Raw genomic sequence first — 15,186 nt, 5'->3', positions numbered from 1 at the left:
AAATGTCAATGAAAGTAAAGATGGCCATTTTTAGGCTGAAAATAAATCCATCAGAGTGACAACAAAAACTTTAGGAGGGGACAAATGCACAGAAAACACCTAAGTGGATGATCACAGAATTTTTTTCATTGGCCCTGTCCTTGTGTTTTGTGTGCTATAGCATCATAGTACTATTTGCTGGCGTTTTCTTAAGTTCGAGTGCATTTGACCTTTCAGGGCTGCTGTAAAAAAAAACAAAGAAACCCTTCACAACATCTATCAAAATGCAGAGCCAAAGTCTACAATCAAGAGACACCTTAATGAATGTAAATTCAGAGGGTTTACAGCATAATACTCACCACTAGTTACACTCAGTAACAGAAAGGCCAGATTAGACAGAAAACATCTAAAATAACCTAAAACAGATTAAATCAAAATGATCTTCTACCAGAATGATGGGAAGAGAAAAGAGGAAAGGAGCTCAGCTCATGACCTAAAGCACACCACATCATGCTTGAACATGGTGGAGGCGTGGGAGTGTATAGCTGCCAATGCCAGCTAGCGTTTACTGATGATGTGACTGCTGATGAAAGTAGCAGGGCTATACTCTCGTGACCCAGAGCATATGCAAAAGCAACCCACGAGCTTCTAGAGGCAAAGAAATGGGATATCCCTCAAAGGTCAAGTCAGTCACCTGATCCCAACCCAATAAAGCAGCTTTTCATTTACTGAAGACAAAACTGTAAGCAGAGAGATCCACAGACAAGCAGCAGCTGCCGGCGTCTGCAGTAAAGGCCTAACGGTGGATGTCAAGGCTGTCACTGAATGCACAGGATTTAAAACAAGCATTAAAAATAATCCTGTTAATTAATATTATCTCAGTCTGTCCAGTTACTAAAAAAACGAGGGCTTTGTTAAACAACTTGAATGAAAGTCTGCACTTCAGTCAGATCTTGATTGTTTGATTTAAAATCCCCCGTGATGGTGTACAGAGGTATATTTAATAAACATCCGGCTTTGTTCATAAACTTATGGACCTAACTGCCTAATGAAAATTACAAATCAAAAAAATGTGGAGCTAACTGTGTGTAGTCAAAGACACATTTCCCTCTAAATTAATCTTACTATAAATAAATAAAAATCTCTAATTCCTACTGATCAGTTATGGTTTTCATTTTCCAAGAATGAGTTTTTTCATCAAAATAAATGCAGTTATTAATAAAATAGATTTTAAATTAAGTATTTTTAAAATTTTCATCTAGATTTTTAAATCTATCTTGTGATTATTATTTTATGTATTTATTTATTTTAGATTTTGCTAGTCATATTTTTCCTTCAAGCAAATAATCTGATTAATTCTAGAGGAAGTAGTTCCTGGTGCTGATGCGTGATCTGACAGGTGCTGTTCAGTAGGACAGGAGGAAATATTAAAACCCAAATCCAGGAAATCTTAACTACAACCATGGAACAAAGGCACTCTTATTTCAGTCACTAAACATTTTTGGCCTCTGGTGAAGGTTCAGTTACACTGTTCATCAGTAATGAATATAAAAGTGCACAGGGGTGTATTGAGTTTTTGACATTTGAGTGTGGTTTTAAAGGCATTAAGTTGTGAAATGTGTAAGATTGATCAGCCTCTTATGGTTTGATACCTGCATTACTTTCTTTGGTTGTGGGATACAGTGTTGAAGAATACACACTCTCTCGTTTAGATTTTTGTAGAGAAAAATGTGAAAAAGCCTCAAATTGATCAACTGATGTGGCCCACATCTCCACCTAGTGGACATTTGGGAAGTTGCCCCCTTGAGGTAGTTCAAACATCCACTTATTTAAACACAGTGTTGAGGAGCAGAGTTACTCATGTTTTTATTTTCAGTCCTGATATTCATTTCAAAGAACATGCAAGCCACTTCCTGGTGATCTAACACATCCTTCTAACCAGGAAGCTTTCTAAACCAGATGGATCCCTTTTTCGTCTTTTTCTCATGTGGTTTTGGTAAACCCAGCAGGATGACCAGAGGGAGTTTGATTACAGGCTCTCTTGACAGAGGGACATCAAGGGTAACCTGTACAAATAAAATAAAAATACTTTGATTACTTACATTCTTTTAAAGTTGTTTCTTATTTTGCCTTTAATCAAAATCTACTTCTTCTGCAGACTTGATTGTATAGTGCACTCTGTGTCTCCACCACAGGACCAGTGTTTACTGAAAGCACTGGCTTAAATCTGTTCGAGCGGATGGCATGGAACAGGTTGGACTGCTATGTGACGCTTCATGTGGTCTCATCAGTGTATGGACAAGCCATGAGGAAATCTCCCCTTTCCTCCCTCTCACACTTCCTGTCCCCAGCATGCAGCCACTGTGCGGTGCTGTTATCACCGTGCAAATGTATCTCAAAAAACCTCAGATCTCATTTGACTTATTGTCTCAATGTTACACTGTTTCATCCTAAAATAAGGTATTGTTATTATGTAACCTGGTGTAAGGCCATATCATTATTCTGTGTCTTTAAGCACAGTCTGTACCTTGAGTCTGTACTCCAGCTTCATCATGCAGCAGTTGAAGAAGGTAGGAGGGAGCTGCGGAGGGATACTAAGAACTTTGGTGGTGGTCTGACTGGTTTCAGCCGGAACAGGCTCTCCTGTCCCAAACAGGATGTCATTTGTGTGCACTTTTCTCTTTGACTGAGCAACAAAGGTCTGCTTCTCACACAGGTAGAATTTGGGTATTACCGCATGTGCTGAATCATTGAGCACTTCCACAGAGACTCTCATTGCCTCACCTGTGTATGTTTAGAAAAAACCCACATTATTTATGTCTCAGTTAACAAAATTAAAAAAATATATTCTGTGAGACATAAGTTTACCTTGCTTTAATCCCATTTTTTCTGAGGTAACATTCATAGTCACCTTTCCAGAGCCATAAAATGAAATCCTAGTTGCAAGTTGTTGCTCCTAGTATAATAAAAAAAAAAAAAGGCAAAGAAATCATTACACATTTAGGAGAGCTGAAGTTAAGCTCAGTCAAAAAAAAAGTTGTTGTTTTTTTTTACCTGAAGTCCAGTGATAATCATTTCTGATTTGGAGGCAAAGGGGAACTCAGACTTGGTCCGAAAAGGAAACTCAGTCTTGGTTTTGTGTACGAGCCAAATCGACTGAGTAAGCTGTGCTCGCAAACTGTATGTGATCCTGCCCCATTTCCCTTCATAAGATGAAGGCATGTCTCTGAAATACCCCAGAGGGAAATGATTTTATTCCAACAGATGGAAAGAAAGTGTTTACATTATATGGATTTATTATAAAGAGATCATGTTAGAGGGGAACACATACACATCTGGAATTACAAAGTTGAATGAATACACATTCCTCCCAGGGCTGATGATTACTGAACCTTAGAAAAAGAAACACTTGATGTTACCTGCATGTTCGTCAGTATTTATAACAGCAATTATATATCTATCAGCTCAGAAACTTTACTGGGACAATACTAACCATCTCCCTTTTTATCTTGAAGAATAATGTGTTCAAAATAAAAGTATTTCTTCTTGTTGCTGTGGGCCACAATATCATCTCCTTCTTTTTCATGCCAAGTTACCTTAGCCTTCCCTTTGGCTTTGACCAAAAAACACTGCACTTTGATTTCCTTGCTGGTCACCACTATCACATTTCCAGAGAGGATGTCCCCGGAGGAGAAGGTGCCTTGTTCGTTCACCTTGTTGAATTCCACAAAGAGATGCTTGACGGTCATTAGAAGGATATATCAAACGGTCTTCTTATGGAGTGAAAGTGAGAGAATCCTCTTTTAGTTGAAATTAAATCCCAACAATTTACTGCAAGCAGGTTTGACTTGATCCGCTGAGATGGAGTCTTTCTTTGACGAATAAGGATGCCAGTAAGGCAGGCGTATTCAGTGGGGCAGTGGACCTTCGTCAGAAGCTGTATCTGCGTCACACAGTATCATGTGATCAAGCCTGCAGGTGTTGCTTTCACAAAGGTAACTCTAGCCAGAAGCCTTGCAAGCTAAATGAATGTCTCCTGTGTCACTGGTAATGGTATCGTATTGTATTACTTAATGATCAAGCTAAGTGATGAAAAATTGGTGTAGAAAATTCAAACAACAGATTTTTGAGGGCAACATGATGTCACTTTTGTGTTGATTTTTATCAAACGACTGTTGTTTTTAATGTTCTAATATGATGTTAAAAGTGAAAGATTTTGAATGTGTTTGAATACTGAAAAAATGTCACAATAAAATTAATTTAATCTTATCCTAACCATAAAAGGTACATAAGATGGAAACTTTGTTTTGAATTAGGTGTTAGAGAGTGAAAGTCTAAAAACAGAGACCAATCCAACTTGTTTAGTGTGTCATACTGCATTTGATATACAGTGTTTAAGCAATAAAACTTAAAAAATGAATAATTAAAGGTTTTAGCACAACTTTGTGTGAATCAGTTTAGTTAAAAAGTGCTGAAATACACTGAATCATTCACCTGACAGCCAAAATGCAGAACTGAAATTCACACAGAAGAACTTGAAAACTAGCTCAACATCTTGAAAATGTACATAAGAAAAACTGTCTAATGACAAAAGAAACTAGCACACATCTGAATTAATATTGAATGTTCATATTCTTTAAATCACAGGAAGACTTGGAATATCTATTTTAAATGTCTAAACTCAAGAATCTCAAATGAAAAAACGGAATATTTTCAGTGTGTGTGTGTGTGTGTGTGTGTGTGTCAGCGAGTGAGTGACATACCAGGTAAAAGAGTTTTAAATCTTTAAGTGTTTTGTGGGTTTTATTTTAATACTAACTGCGGTTTTAGTAGGGAGATAATCTACACAGACTAAACACAGAGACAGTAGATTACGTTAGATCAGTTGAAATGTGGGCGAATTCTCCACAGACAGGTAAATGGTTTCACTTCTAATCATACATAATTTTCCAAGACTGTAACTCTGGTCAAAATACTTTTTGAACCATGAGGGTCCCAAGGACTGTCTGAAATAGTGGGGTCTTTTCTGCTGTTGAAACAAGCTCCTCACTGAAAATATAATGTATCTTAATGGGTCTGTTAGAAGGTACTCCCTACACTTTGATCCACACAGTTCAAAAAGTAAACATCTCAATGCCATCATCATTGAGAGTGATAGTGGGGTACGTCGCATGTGCTCCATAGGGAGGTGGAAGATCTCCACACTGGGGTGGTGTTTGCTGGGGTGCAGTTCCCCAGGCTGGATTTTCTGGGTTCCTAAAAGTGTCAAATCCAATGCCAGCAGAAGCATGTGGTTGTTTCACAACTGCAGGCATGATAACTATAGGAAGTTTGAGCTTTGGATCAATGGAACATTTGATTTTCAGTTGGACCTGTGGAAACAAAAGAACACACGAACAGTATTGTTTAGCTTTGTTGGTTTGTTTCAGTGAATGTAGATGTTGATTCGCATGATTAGGAAGTATTTATATCAGCAGGCCTTTGTTGTTGCCCTGTTTTGTCACTAGAGGGCTCCCGTGCTTTAATCCAAGCTTCTCACTCTTTGTTTTTTTCCATTAGTGTTTGCGCTTGCCTCTTAATGAGTGCTTTTCTTCCTTTATATGGAAGTACTTTAGTTCCTTTGAGTACTTACATCCTTTTTTGTATTTCCTTTTGTCAACGTTAAAGAGAAGAAAAGCAGTTTTCAAAAAATTATTTGTTACAGTTACCTGTGACAGAAAAGAGGTGCCACTTACCAACTAGCAGCCCAAATAAAACAACCAAAATAAAACAAAGACAAGCCATCCAAGCTTCCTACCATTAGTTATATTACTTAAACAGTACTCAAGTACACAAACAAAAGGAAAGCTCTACAAGTTGTTTACCTTCAGCATGTACTCCAGGTTGATGATGTGGCTGTTCAAGATGGAGGGGGGTAGGTCTCTAGGGATGGTGATCACCTTGGTCACAGTTTTTCTGCCAGAAGATGCTTCAACAGCCTCAGCCTTATCCTTAAGGATGCCGTGTGTGTAAACTGTCCTGTTGCCCTGGGCGAAGAAACTGTGTTTCTGATACAGTTTGAATTTGGGCTTCACTGTGCGACTCGAGTTGTTGTTGATTTCAACTGTGACCACGAGAGCTTCGCCTGTAAAGTACAGAAAGTTATCCTGTATAAATCACTGCCAAGCACAGAAAGACATTTCCTTACATCTATATAATATCTCTCTACAGGAGTTCAGGATGCATTTATGCAGTTGGCTAAAGTCGGGTGATCCAGAGGCCAATTTACCTGGGAAAATACCATCAAGAGTCATCCTCCCAAAAAAGCAACAACATAAAACTACATAAAACAAAATCCATCTCAGTGTAACACAGCCATTATGCCATTTTCATCCAAATTCGTATGACACAATGTTTGACTTAATGACTTAATGTTCCTGGCACAAAAGGCGCCAAATGCAACCTTTTTTCTATCTTAAATGATTATTAAAACAATACATCATCAACTTTTTGTCTTTACCTTCCTTGTAAGTCTAGTGTACAGTGGTTGATAACTTAGCTGGCCAAATGTAGCTATTCCACTGTTGCCAAAAACAGCATGTCAGCATCATATAGTTACATACAGCTCAGTTCCTACTCATAAAAACAAAACAGAACAAGCTAAAACAACAACAACAACAACAACTTTTAACTTAGTACTTAATCAGCTTTAAGTTGTTTTCAATAATCAAAGGATCAGTTCCACAGAAACACCCCTCACTGAATCATGCACACTGGTTTCCTGTTTACAAGCACTTTAAGTAGCTGGGAGCTGGGATGAAGCAGTACTTTTAAATGATGTTTCCAAAGGGAAGGAGTCTAAGGAGTAAAAAGCTCTTGACTCAACCAAACTTATAGTCACTTTCCAAAAAATAAAAAATAAAAATAAGGGAGAGGACAGAAACTGAATACTGAAAGGCAGTAAGCCAAGTAAAGATAATTACCTTGCATGTATCCCATCTGAGTGGTATGGACATCTACTGAAACCTTTCCAGAGCCCAAAACAGATTTATCCTTACAAGTATACTGAGGTTCCTAAAAAGCAGACCCCCACGTTATAAAAGTGCTTAAAGGTAATGATCTCTTCTGCTGAACACTATCAATTATGAAATTTAATTGTTGCTCTTTTTTTTTTTTTTTAGGATTAATGATTTCTTACCAGAAGTCCAGGAATACCCAAGTCTGCCTTGGACACAAAAGTGAAGTGGGCCTTAGTTTTTCTTGTAATTGATTGTGTGAGCTCTGCTTTCACCTTATGAACAATTTTTCCATGGGCTCCTTTATAGGTTGATGGCAGTATTCTGTAAAATACAATACAAAAACATTCAAATGACACACAAAGAAGCATAATGGAAATCTAAACATCAGATGAGGAAAAGAAGAGGTACCCATCAGGAATCCTGAACGAAAAAGGAAACACGTGCATTCCTTTTTCAATGACTTCAGTGCCTGGAAAAGAAGTAGGTGTTGTTTTGAACAGTGTGTTAAACAAGGAACAGTGTATCACATGTCAGCAACTGTGTTAATTCAATACATCACCATCGTTTCTTGATTTTCTCAAGACATGTTGTTTGATGTCATAATATGTCTCAGTAGCCCAGTAATGGCGGTAATCACCCTCTCCGTAATTCTCAGTCCAGCATACCTTCGCTCTTCCTTGTCCTCTAAAAATCAGCGATTGGATTTTGGTTTCACCAGACACCTCCACAATAATTCTTCCATTAATGATATCTCCATTCGTGAAGGTGTTTTTGCTGTTGATGGCATCGTATTCGATTGAGAATCTTGTAATGGTCATTTTCAGATGGCAAAAAGTGGGATAAAAAAAATCTGTTGCAAAAACCAAGAGAAAATTCAGGCCAGTTGTGCCCAGCACAGCCGCTCTCTGCCAGTTATATCTCCTTTCAAGTATGAAAATGTCGTGAAACCCGTTTTTCTTGTATCATACACTCGCCCAAAGCAGTGCCACTAAAAGGTTTTCAGCTATGGAAACTTAACGGGTTTAACATGAGATTACATTATGACTGATTCGAGACAGTCAAAGCACACACACTCTCTGGATAACCAGCATGCTCTCTTCACAACCACATATTGGGGCAGGGAAAAATACTACCTTGTTTCCTTTATTAATTTTTAATTGTAGGTGTGACTGTCACATGCTGGCTTACTAAGTGCATCACATGATATATTTCGCCACACCTACAGTAAATTTTCCACTTGATGCAGAGTACATGCCATGATGTTTAACCCTTTGAACTCCTAAGCAGAAGTGATGAGAAGTAATCTTAACCATAGACCCTGTTTTTCAGAGAGATGACAAAAGGGACTTTTGGGGGGGAAAGCATGCTGCTGTTCTCACGCCCCCTGATTACCAAGGCTTGGGAGATAAGTTTTCACATATTTTGATAGCAAAAAGTTGGGGGAAGTTCCCCGAAAAGGATTAACAAATTCTTGTTTGGAGGACATTACTATTAAATAAAACAGTAAAAGTATTACTAACAACACTATAATATTCACATTAGGTTTAGAAATAATATTATATGAACGGTATCAACTTTTCCTGGGGAAACACGTTCTAAGTAAGTTTGTGTTAATGACCTATCTTACGAGAAATTTTCAACAGTCTTAATAGTCCAAATTAATCTGGAAACACTGGCAAAACCTAAAAAATACCAGGAAAAAAATGTTGGAGTCAATATTTTGATGGGACCATGAATTGAAAGCAATTAACTCAAAGTAAAAGATGTCGAGTTATGTTTTGTGGTATATCATAAAAAAATTACAAAAATCCAAAGACCACCCTAAAGAGGTTTATTTCGTTAAAAAAGTTTATTATCATACAAAGCTATATTTCAAAGATATACCCGCCGACACCCAAAAAAAAAAAAAAAAAAAAAAGTGCATGGCTGCAGGCTTGATATTGTAATGCTGTTAACCAGTGAATGGAAAATACTTTACCCCTTACTTTTCAGAAAGGCTTTTAGGAGGAAAACAAACCAGTCAAACAGCATTGCATTTATCACAGGAACAAGTAATAATAATAATAACAATAATAACAACTTTATTTACAAAGCGCTTTTAAACAAAGTGCTGTACAGCTATTTGAAAATAAAGAGATGAAAAAAATAAAAGCGATACATAGCAATACAAGTTAAAAACATAATAAAAGTTTGAAATGATAAAAAAATAAAATAAAAAAAACGGCATAGAATTAAGACATGTAGGATAGGGTGAACAAGTGGGTCTTCAACTTAGCTTTAAAAACCTCCACAGAGCATGCCTGCCTAATATCTTGAGGGAGGTTGTTCCACAAAAATGGTGCACGAAAAGAAAAAGCACACTCTCCAATAGTCTTTTTTCTTGCTCTAGGAACTTTTAAAAGGCCAGAATCCTGGGATCGGAGAGCATGGGATGGAACATAAAGGTGCAAAAGATCAGAGAGGTATGAAGGTGCCAATCTATTTAAAGCTTTGTAGGTGAGCAGCAGGACCTTAAAATCTGCTCGAACCTGACAAGACAGCCAATGAAGGGATTTCAGTACAGGGGTAATGCGCTCGAATTTTCCAGTTTTAGTTAAAATGCGAGCCGCTGCATTTTGCACCATCTGTAAACCTCTAAAACTTTTCTTTGGTAACCCAGGAAAGAGATCGTTACAATAATCGATACGTGAAGATCTCCAAAAGTTGAATCTGTTCATCTGGACGTAGCGTTTTGTGGGAGAAACGTTTCGTCACTCATCCAAGTGACTTCTTCAGTCTCAGCTGACTGCAGGTTTCCCCAAACCTTATAAAAACAGTACATTTGCATAATGACTGAAACCAGCCCACTGAAGGAACAATGGGCTGTGAGGTCAGTTCCTTAATCATAATTATGCAAATTCCCATGACCATTGATTAACAATCACTGACCAAAACCCACTGATCAAAGAACACTGATCAATGCCCATGAGTACCACAGAGAGTTGGGGAATGGCTGCAATCACAGCGTTGTAAGATGGCGAAAGATGTACCCTTGGGCCCCCTCCTCGATTCAGAGATGGTCTTTCCCTTTTCACGTAAATGGCCTCCTTGACTCCGCGCTTTCCTGGATGATTGAGAATGCATCAAGACGATACGTGAAGACACAAATGCATGGAGAAGAACCTCTGCAGTCTTGCTTGATAAAACTTGTCTGATTTTGGCTATGTTCCTTAAATAATAAAAGGTGGTCTTTATTGTCTCTCTTACATGAGACTCGAAGGAGAGCACTGTGTCGAACCACACGCCCAAGTTTTTTACCTTCAATTTTCAAGATTAAATTTTGGGACATGTATGGAAAGTTTTGTGGTCCAGTGACCATCAACTCTATCTTATCAGTATTAAGAAGCAGGAAGTTATCTGATTACCAGCCCCTAATTGCAGATAGACACGATTCTAATTTAGACATTTCAGCACAATTTTCAATGGTTAAAAGAACGTAAAGGTGCAGGTTGTCAGCGTAACAATGAAAAGTTACATTAAAAGAACGTAAAAGAACACCAAGAAGCAGCAGATACAGGGAAAACAGCAATGGGCCAAGTACAGAGCCCTGAGGCACCCCATGCCCCACTCCACAGGTCTCGGAAAGATCATTTTTAAAACTAACAGTCTGAGATCTCCCAGACAGGTAAGATCTCAGCCATGATAAAACATTTCCTGTAACTCCAATAAAATGTTCAAGCCTATCCGATAAAATACAGTGATCCACAGTGTCAAATGTAGCACTTAGATCTAGTAGTACTAAAACTGAAGTGCGATCACTTTCTGCATTTACCAACAGACCGTTTGCCACTTTGATTAAAGCTGTTTCTGTGGAGTGATTTGGTCTAAAAGCGGACTGAAATGGTTCAAACAGATTGTTTGTTGAAAGATGCTCAGTGAGCTGCTTAAAAACAACTTTTTCAAAGACCTTAGACAAAAAAGAAAAATGTGAGATGGGTCTGTAGTTTGCAACTAAGTCAACATCCAGTCCAGGCTTTTTCAAGATTGGCACTACCACAGCAGATTTAAAACATTCAGGGACGACTCCGGTTGTTAATGAAGTATTTAAAAGAAACAGAATGTAGGGTCCTAATACTGACCACAGTTCCATTATAAGTACTGTTATACATTTTCTGCTTTTATTCAGAGTCATCTTTCTGGAACACGTAGGCACTTAAGATATGAAGTTTTTAATAAAAAATAAAAAAAAGAAACAATCAGGAGCGGATACTCGTATATGAGGCAGTTAAACACACACTATAGGGATTTGGTATAGGCTATAGCCACAGAAGTGCTTGGCGAACACTAGAGTGGCTCTTAATGACCACAGTATGCTTCTCGGTGTTTTCACACCATTTCCTGGCAAAGCATCTGGTCAGACCTGTTGCTAGTATTTATTCACAAAATCTGGCAACGGAGGGTACATTGCATATGCTCCATAAGGAGGAGGGGGATCTGACGGTTGGGGAGCTGCTATTGGTTGCTGTGGCTCAAAACCCCACACTGGAGGGTTTTGGGTTTGGATTGAATCCAAAAGGGCTAGCAGCAGCCGCAGCGGGATAGTGTGGTGGCACTGCAGGATAGGCCTGGAAGGCTGGCAGGATGACTACAGGAAACGTAATCTCTGCAGAAAAAACACTTTTCGCAAACAAATGAACAAAGCGTGACAATTGTGTTCAAACACTTTCAGCAGCTTTAAACAAAAGTCTTTCGTTGTGTAAAATAAAGAACCGACAGAGAGCTTTAAATATCGCTCTGCTGCGCTCATGTTCACGACATTCATACCTTCCTGCTCATCTTTTCTGATCACATCAACATTTATGTGATCAGTTACATTACAGATCTTTTCTATATTTCTTGTTAGGATTTTAGCAGTAAAGCCCCTCAAATGAACTTTTGGTTTGGAGTTTACATGCAGTAATGTGCAAAAGTCTTGAACCACCCACCAGTTCCTTTCTTGTAATTTCTAAAGTGGTCTTGAGAAATAGTTTGTCAGGTTTTCTTAAAGTCTTTCAGTTTTAAATTGAAATGTACTTTCTGTCTAGAAAAATATTTTTTTTCCTTTTTGTTTAATGTGTGCATTTCTACTACTGAATTTCAAAAAACAAGTTAACAAGTTCTCAACAAAGTAAAATGAAATGTATTTTCTTTCGAGGAACAGAGCGTTCCTTCTTGAACTATTTTAGGTTAGCACAGCATAGATCTGGGCTGTTAGCTGATCTGGTGACTGATCTCCAGTGTGACAATGGGTGTTAAGTTACTGACTGGAAACAGTCTTGACTATAGGGCATACAATCCAGTCATATTGTATTGTGTGAAAGCAATGTGACACAGCATAATTACTAAGGGAATATTTCTGAGGGCAACATAGAACTACTTTAGGCACCTTTTTTTATCAAATCAAGATTTTTAATGGACATATTGGTGAAAGCTTTTAATTGTGTCTAAATACTAAAAAAGTCAAAAATCTACTTTAAGCAACTCTTTCAAATAACAAAAAACAGCAAACATCCCTTAACCTTCATCTGACCATAAGAAGGGAATAGCATCCGACCCTTGCTTTGGATTAAGTGCTATAACGACTGTAAGTGTTACAGTATAACTGCCTGGCAGACAGGATGTGATGAGTGTAGAAATAATAACCAAAATAAAACAGGAAGAGAGGCACAGCTAAACAGGGAAGCAAGATTATATTAATCCGGCAGAGCTTCAACAGCATTGCGAGGGAGACTGGGGATACAGTGGCTTGCAAAAGTATTCGGCCCCCTTGAACTTTCCCACATTTTGTCACATTACAGCCACAAACATGAATCAATTTTATTGGAATTCCACGTGAAAGACCGATACAAAGTGGTGTACACATGAGAAGTGGAACAAAAATCATACATGATTCCAAACATTTTTAACAAATAAATAACTGAAAAGTGGGATGTGCGTAATTATTCAGCCCCCTTTCCTCTGAGTGCAGTCAGTTGCCCATAGACATTGCCTGATGAGTGCTAATGACTAAATAGAGTGCACCTGCGTGTAATCTAATGTCAGTACAAATACAGCTGCTCTGTGACGGCCTCAGAGGTTGTCTAAAGCTGTGTCCCAAAACGTCGGCTGCATCCTTCGGAGGACCCGGCCTTCGCGGTCTACGTGGGCCGGGTCCTTCGAAGACCGAGAAGGCCGGAAGTGCGAGGCTGTGAAATGGGACGGTCTAGCCTTCAGATTTGCGTCACCGCTGTGTCGGTGGAGTTTAATAAACTCAGCCGTCTGCTCCTTGCTATCTAAAATATAACAGGACACTGGCGTAAATTCTCGACCGTCTCACACTTCGGTTTAATCAGTTTTCTTTTTGACGTTTATTCAGCTGTGTGAAAATCCCGGAGGAACCCACCCGATGGATTAATAAAGTTTTATTTAATCTAATAATCTAATAACTTTGATCTCAGCCAACCCGATTTACTCACGAACAAATAAAACACCGAAATAAGGCAAACAATTACATTTTTAAGTTATCCGAGTGACTTATATATCATGTTTAACCTGAGTAGCGAAAAGAGCGGGGGTCTGAAAACGATGAAGCCGGAGTCCGCTGCTCGCCGGCTTGAGCGACCATTGAATCCCCGGTTTGCTATCGAGCGGGTGGGTAACAGACGTCTCTGAAAACGTCGGCGCACTTTTGCAAATATGCGATGTTTTGATAAACCAAGCAGATATTTGAAATTTACACAGCTACTTTCTCGCCTGAAAATATGTTAAAATTTTATTTTGTGACCCAGAAAGATTAATAAGACTAATTTTAAAACTTAGTAGCGGCCGCCATTGTTGGCAGCTGAAATTTGGCTGGACCGCTATGAATTCTGGGATATGGTGGGCCACGAAGGACACACCCAACCCATCCTTCAAATTCGGGAAATGAAGGACGCATTTGTCGGCCGCATTTGAAGGAGTCGACGAATTGGGACAGCCTTCGTCGCCTGGCTGTGACGTAATCGGCCTTCAAATGCGGCCTCCGGAGGATGCAGCCGACGTTTTGGGACACAGCTTAAGAGAATATTGGGAGCAACAACACCATGAAGTCCAAAGAACACACCAGACAGGTCAGGGATAAAGTTATTGAGAAATTTAAAGCAGGCTTAGGCTACAAAAAGATTTCCCAAGCCTTGAACATCCCACGGAGCACTGTTCAAGCCATCATTCAGAAATGGAAGGAGTATGCCACAACTGTAAACCTACCAAGACAAGGCCGTCCACCTAAACTCACAGGCCGAACAAGGAGAGCGCTGATCAGAAATGCAGCCAAAAATCCATGGTGACTCTGGACGAGCTGCAGAGATCTACAGCTCAGGTGGGGGAATCTGTCCACAGGACAACTATTAGTCGTGCACTGCACAAAGTTGGCCTTTATGGAAGAGTGGCAAGAAGAAAGTGGGAAAGTTCAAGGGGGGCGAATACTTTTGCAAGCCACTGTATTAAGTCCGAATGAACCCTGTTCAGCACTTCCATTGCCGAAGCCGCTGCACTGAGCTGCGGCCGCAAGGTAGTTGGTGCCTGTCATGGTGGTAATCCCCGAACCAAATGGGGGACACCAGAGGTAAGGGGAGCCACCAAGCTGAAGAAGGAGTCCTACCTAGCCTGTGTGACTCCGGAGGCAGCTGATAGGTACCGACAGGCCAAGCGGAATGCGGTGCGGGTGGTGGCAGAAGCAAAAACTCGGGTGTGGGAGGAGTTCGGAGAGGCCATGAAAAAAAACTTTCAGACTGCCTCGAAGAGATTCTGGCAAACCGTCAGGCGACTCAGGAGGGGAAAGTGGTGCTCTACCTGCACTGTGTATAGTGCGGGTGGAGTGCTGCTGACTTCGACTGAGAAAATTGTCAGGCGGTGGAAGGAATACTTTGAGGACCTCCTCAATCCCACTGGCACGTCTTCCGTGGCGGAAGCAGAGTCTGGGGATGAAGGGGATGACCCGCCAATCCCTGGGGGCGAGGTCACTGAGGCAGTTAAACAACTCCTTGGTGGCAGAGCCCCTGGGGTGGGTGAGCTCTGCCCCGAGTTCCTGAAGGCTCTGGATGTTGTAGGGCTGTCTTGGTTGACATGTCTCTGCAATGCTGCATGGAGATCAGGGGCAGTACCCCTGGACTGGCAAACCGGGGTGGTGGTCCCCATCTTTAAGAAAGGGGACCGTAGGGTGTGTTCCAGCTAC

At 39.8% G+C, this 15,186-nt stretch overlaps 2 protein-coding genes across 2 annotated transcripts; both read right to left on the bottom strand.

Moving 5' to 3' along the window:
• Nucleotides 1-1,894: 1,894 nt before the first annotated feature.
• Nucleotides 1,895-3,156, bottom strand: LOC120442982 (arrestin domain-containing protein 4-like). Its single transcript, XM_039620477.1, has 4 exons — nucleotides 3,034-3,156; nucleotides 2,848-2,935; nucleotides 2,507-2,763; nucleotides 1,895-2,045 (listed from the first exon to the last, which is right to left on the bottom strand). Exons 1-4 carry the CDS (start codon nucleotides 3,052-3,054, stop codon nucleotides 1,914-1,916), a joined length of 498 nt encoding a protein of 165 aa, XP_039476411.1. The 5' UTR covers nucleotides 3,055-3,156; the 3' UTR covers nucleotides 1,895-1,913.
• A 1,900-nt stretch (nucleotides 3,157-5,056) lies between these two features.
• Nucleotides 5,057-7,170, bottom strand: LOC120442954 (arrestin domain-containing protein 3-like). The gene is made up of 4 exons (XM_039620330.1): nucleotides 7,157-7,170; nucleotides 6,942-7,032; nucleotides 5,844-6,103; nucleotides 5,057-5,351 (listed from the first exon to the last, which is right to left on the bottom strand). The coding sequence occupies exons 2-4, from the start codon at nucleotides 6,955-6,957 to the stop codon at nucleotides 5,094-5,096; spliced, it is 534 nt and encodes a 177-aa protein (XP_039476264.1). The 5' UTR covers nucleotides 6,958-7,032; nucleotides 7,157-7,170; the 3' UTR covers nucleotides 5,057-5,093.
• Nucleotides 7,171-15,186: the final 8,016 nt, after the last annotated feature.

This window comes from Oreochromis aureus, linkage group 12, assembly GCF_013358895.1.
Source record: "Oreochromis aureus strain Israel breed Guangdong linkage group 12, ZZ_aureus, whole genome shotgun sequence".
NCBI lineage: Eukaryota > Metazoa > Chordata > Actinopteri > Cichliformes > Cichlidae > Oreochromis > Oreochromis aureus.
The sequence above is the reverse complement of the archived record's forward strand: the minus strand, read 5'-3'. Positions and strand labels throughout refer to the sequence as shown.

Excerpts from the sequence above, each read along its gene's own strand:
- LOC120442982 (XM_039620477.1), bottom strand. The coding sequence starts at position 3,054 with ATGATTATCACTGGACTTCAG. Across the intron at positions 2,764-2,847 it reads AAAAATGGGATTAAAGCAAG|GTGAGGCAATGAGAGTCTCT; the intron begins GTAAACTTATGT and ends AAACATACACAG. Across the intron at positions 2,046-2,506 it reads AGCTGGAGTACAGACTCAAG|GTTACCCTTGATGTCCCTCT; the intron begins GTACAGACTGTG and ends TTATTTGTACAG.
- LOC120442954 (XM_039620330.1), bottom strand. Across the intron at positions 5,352-5,843 it reads ACCTGGAGTACATGCTGAAG|GTCCAACTGAAAATCAAATG; the intron begins GTAAACAACTTG and ends TTGTTTCCACAG.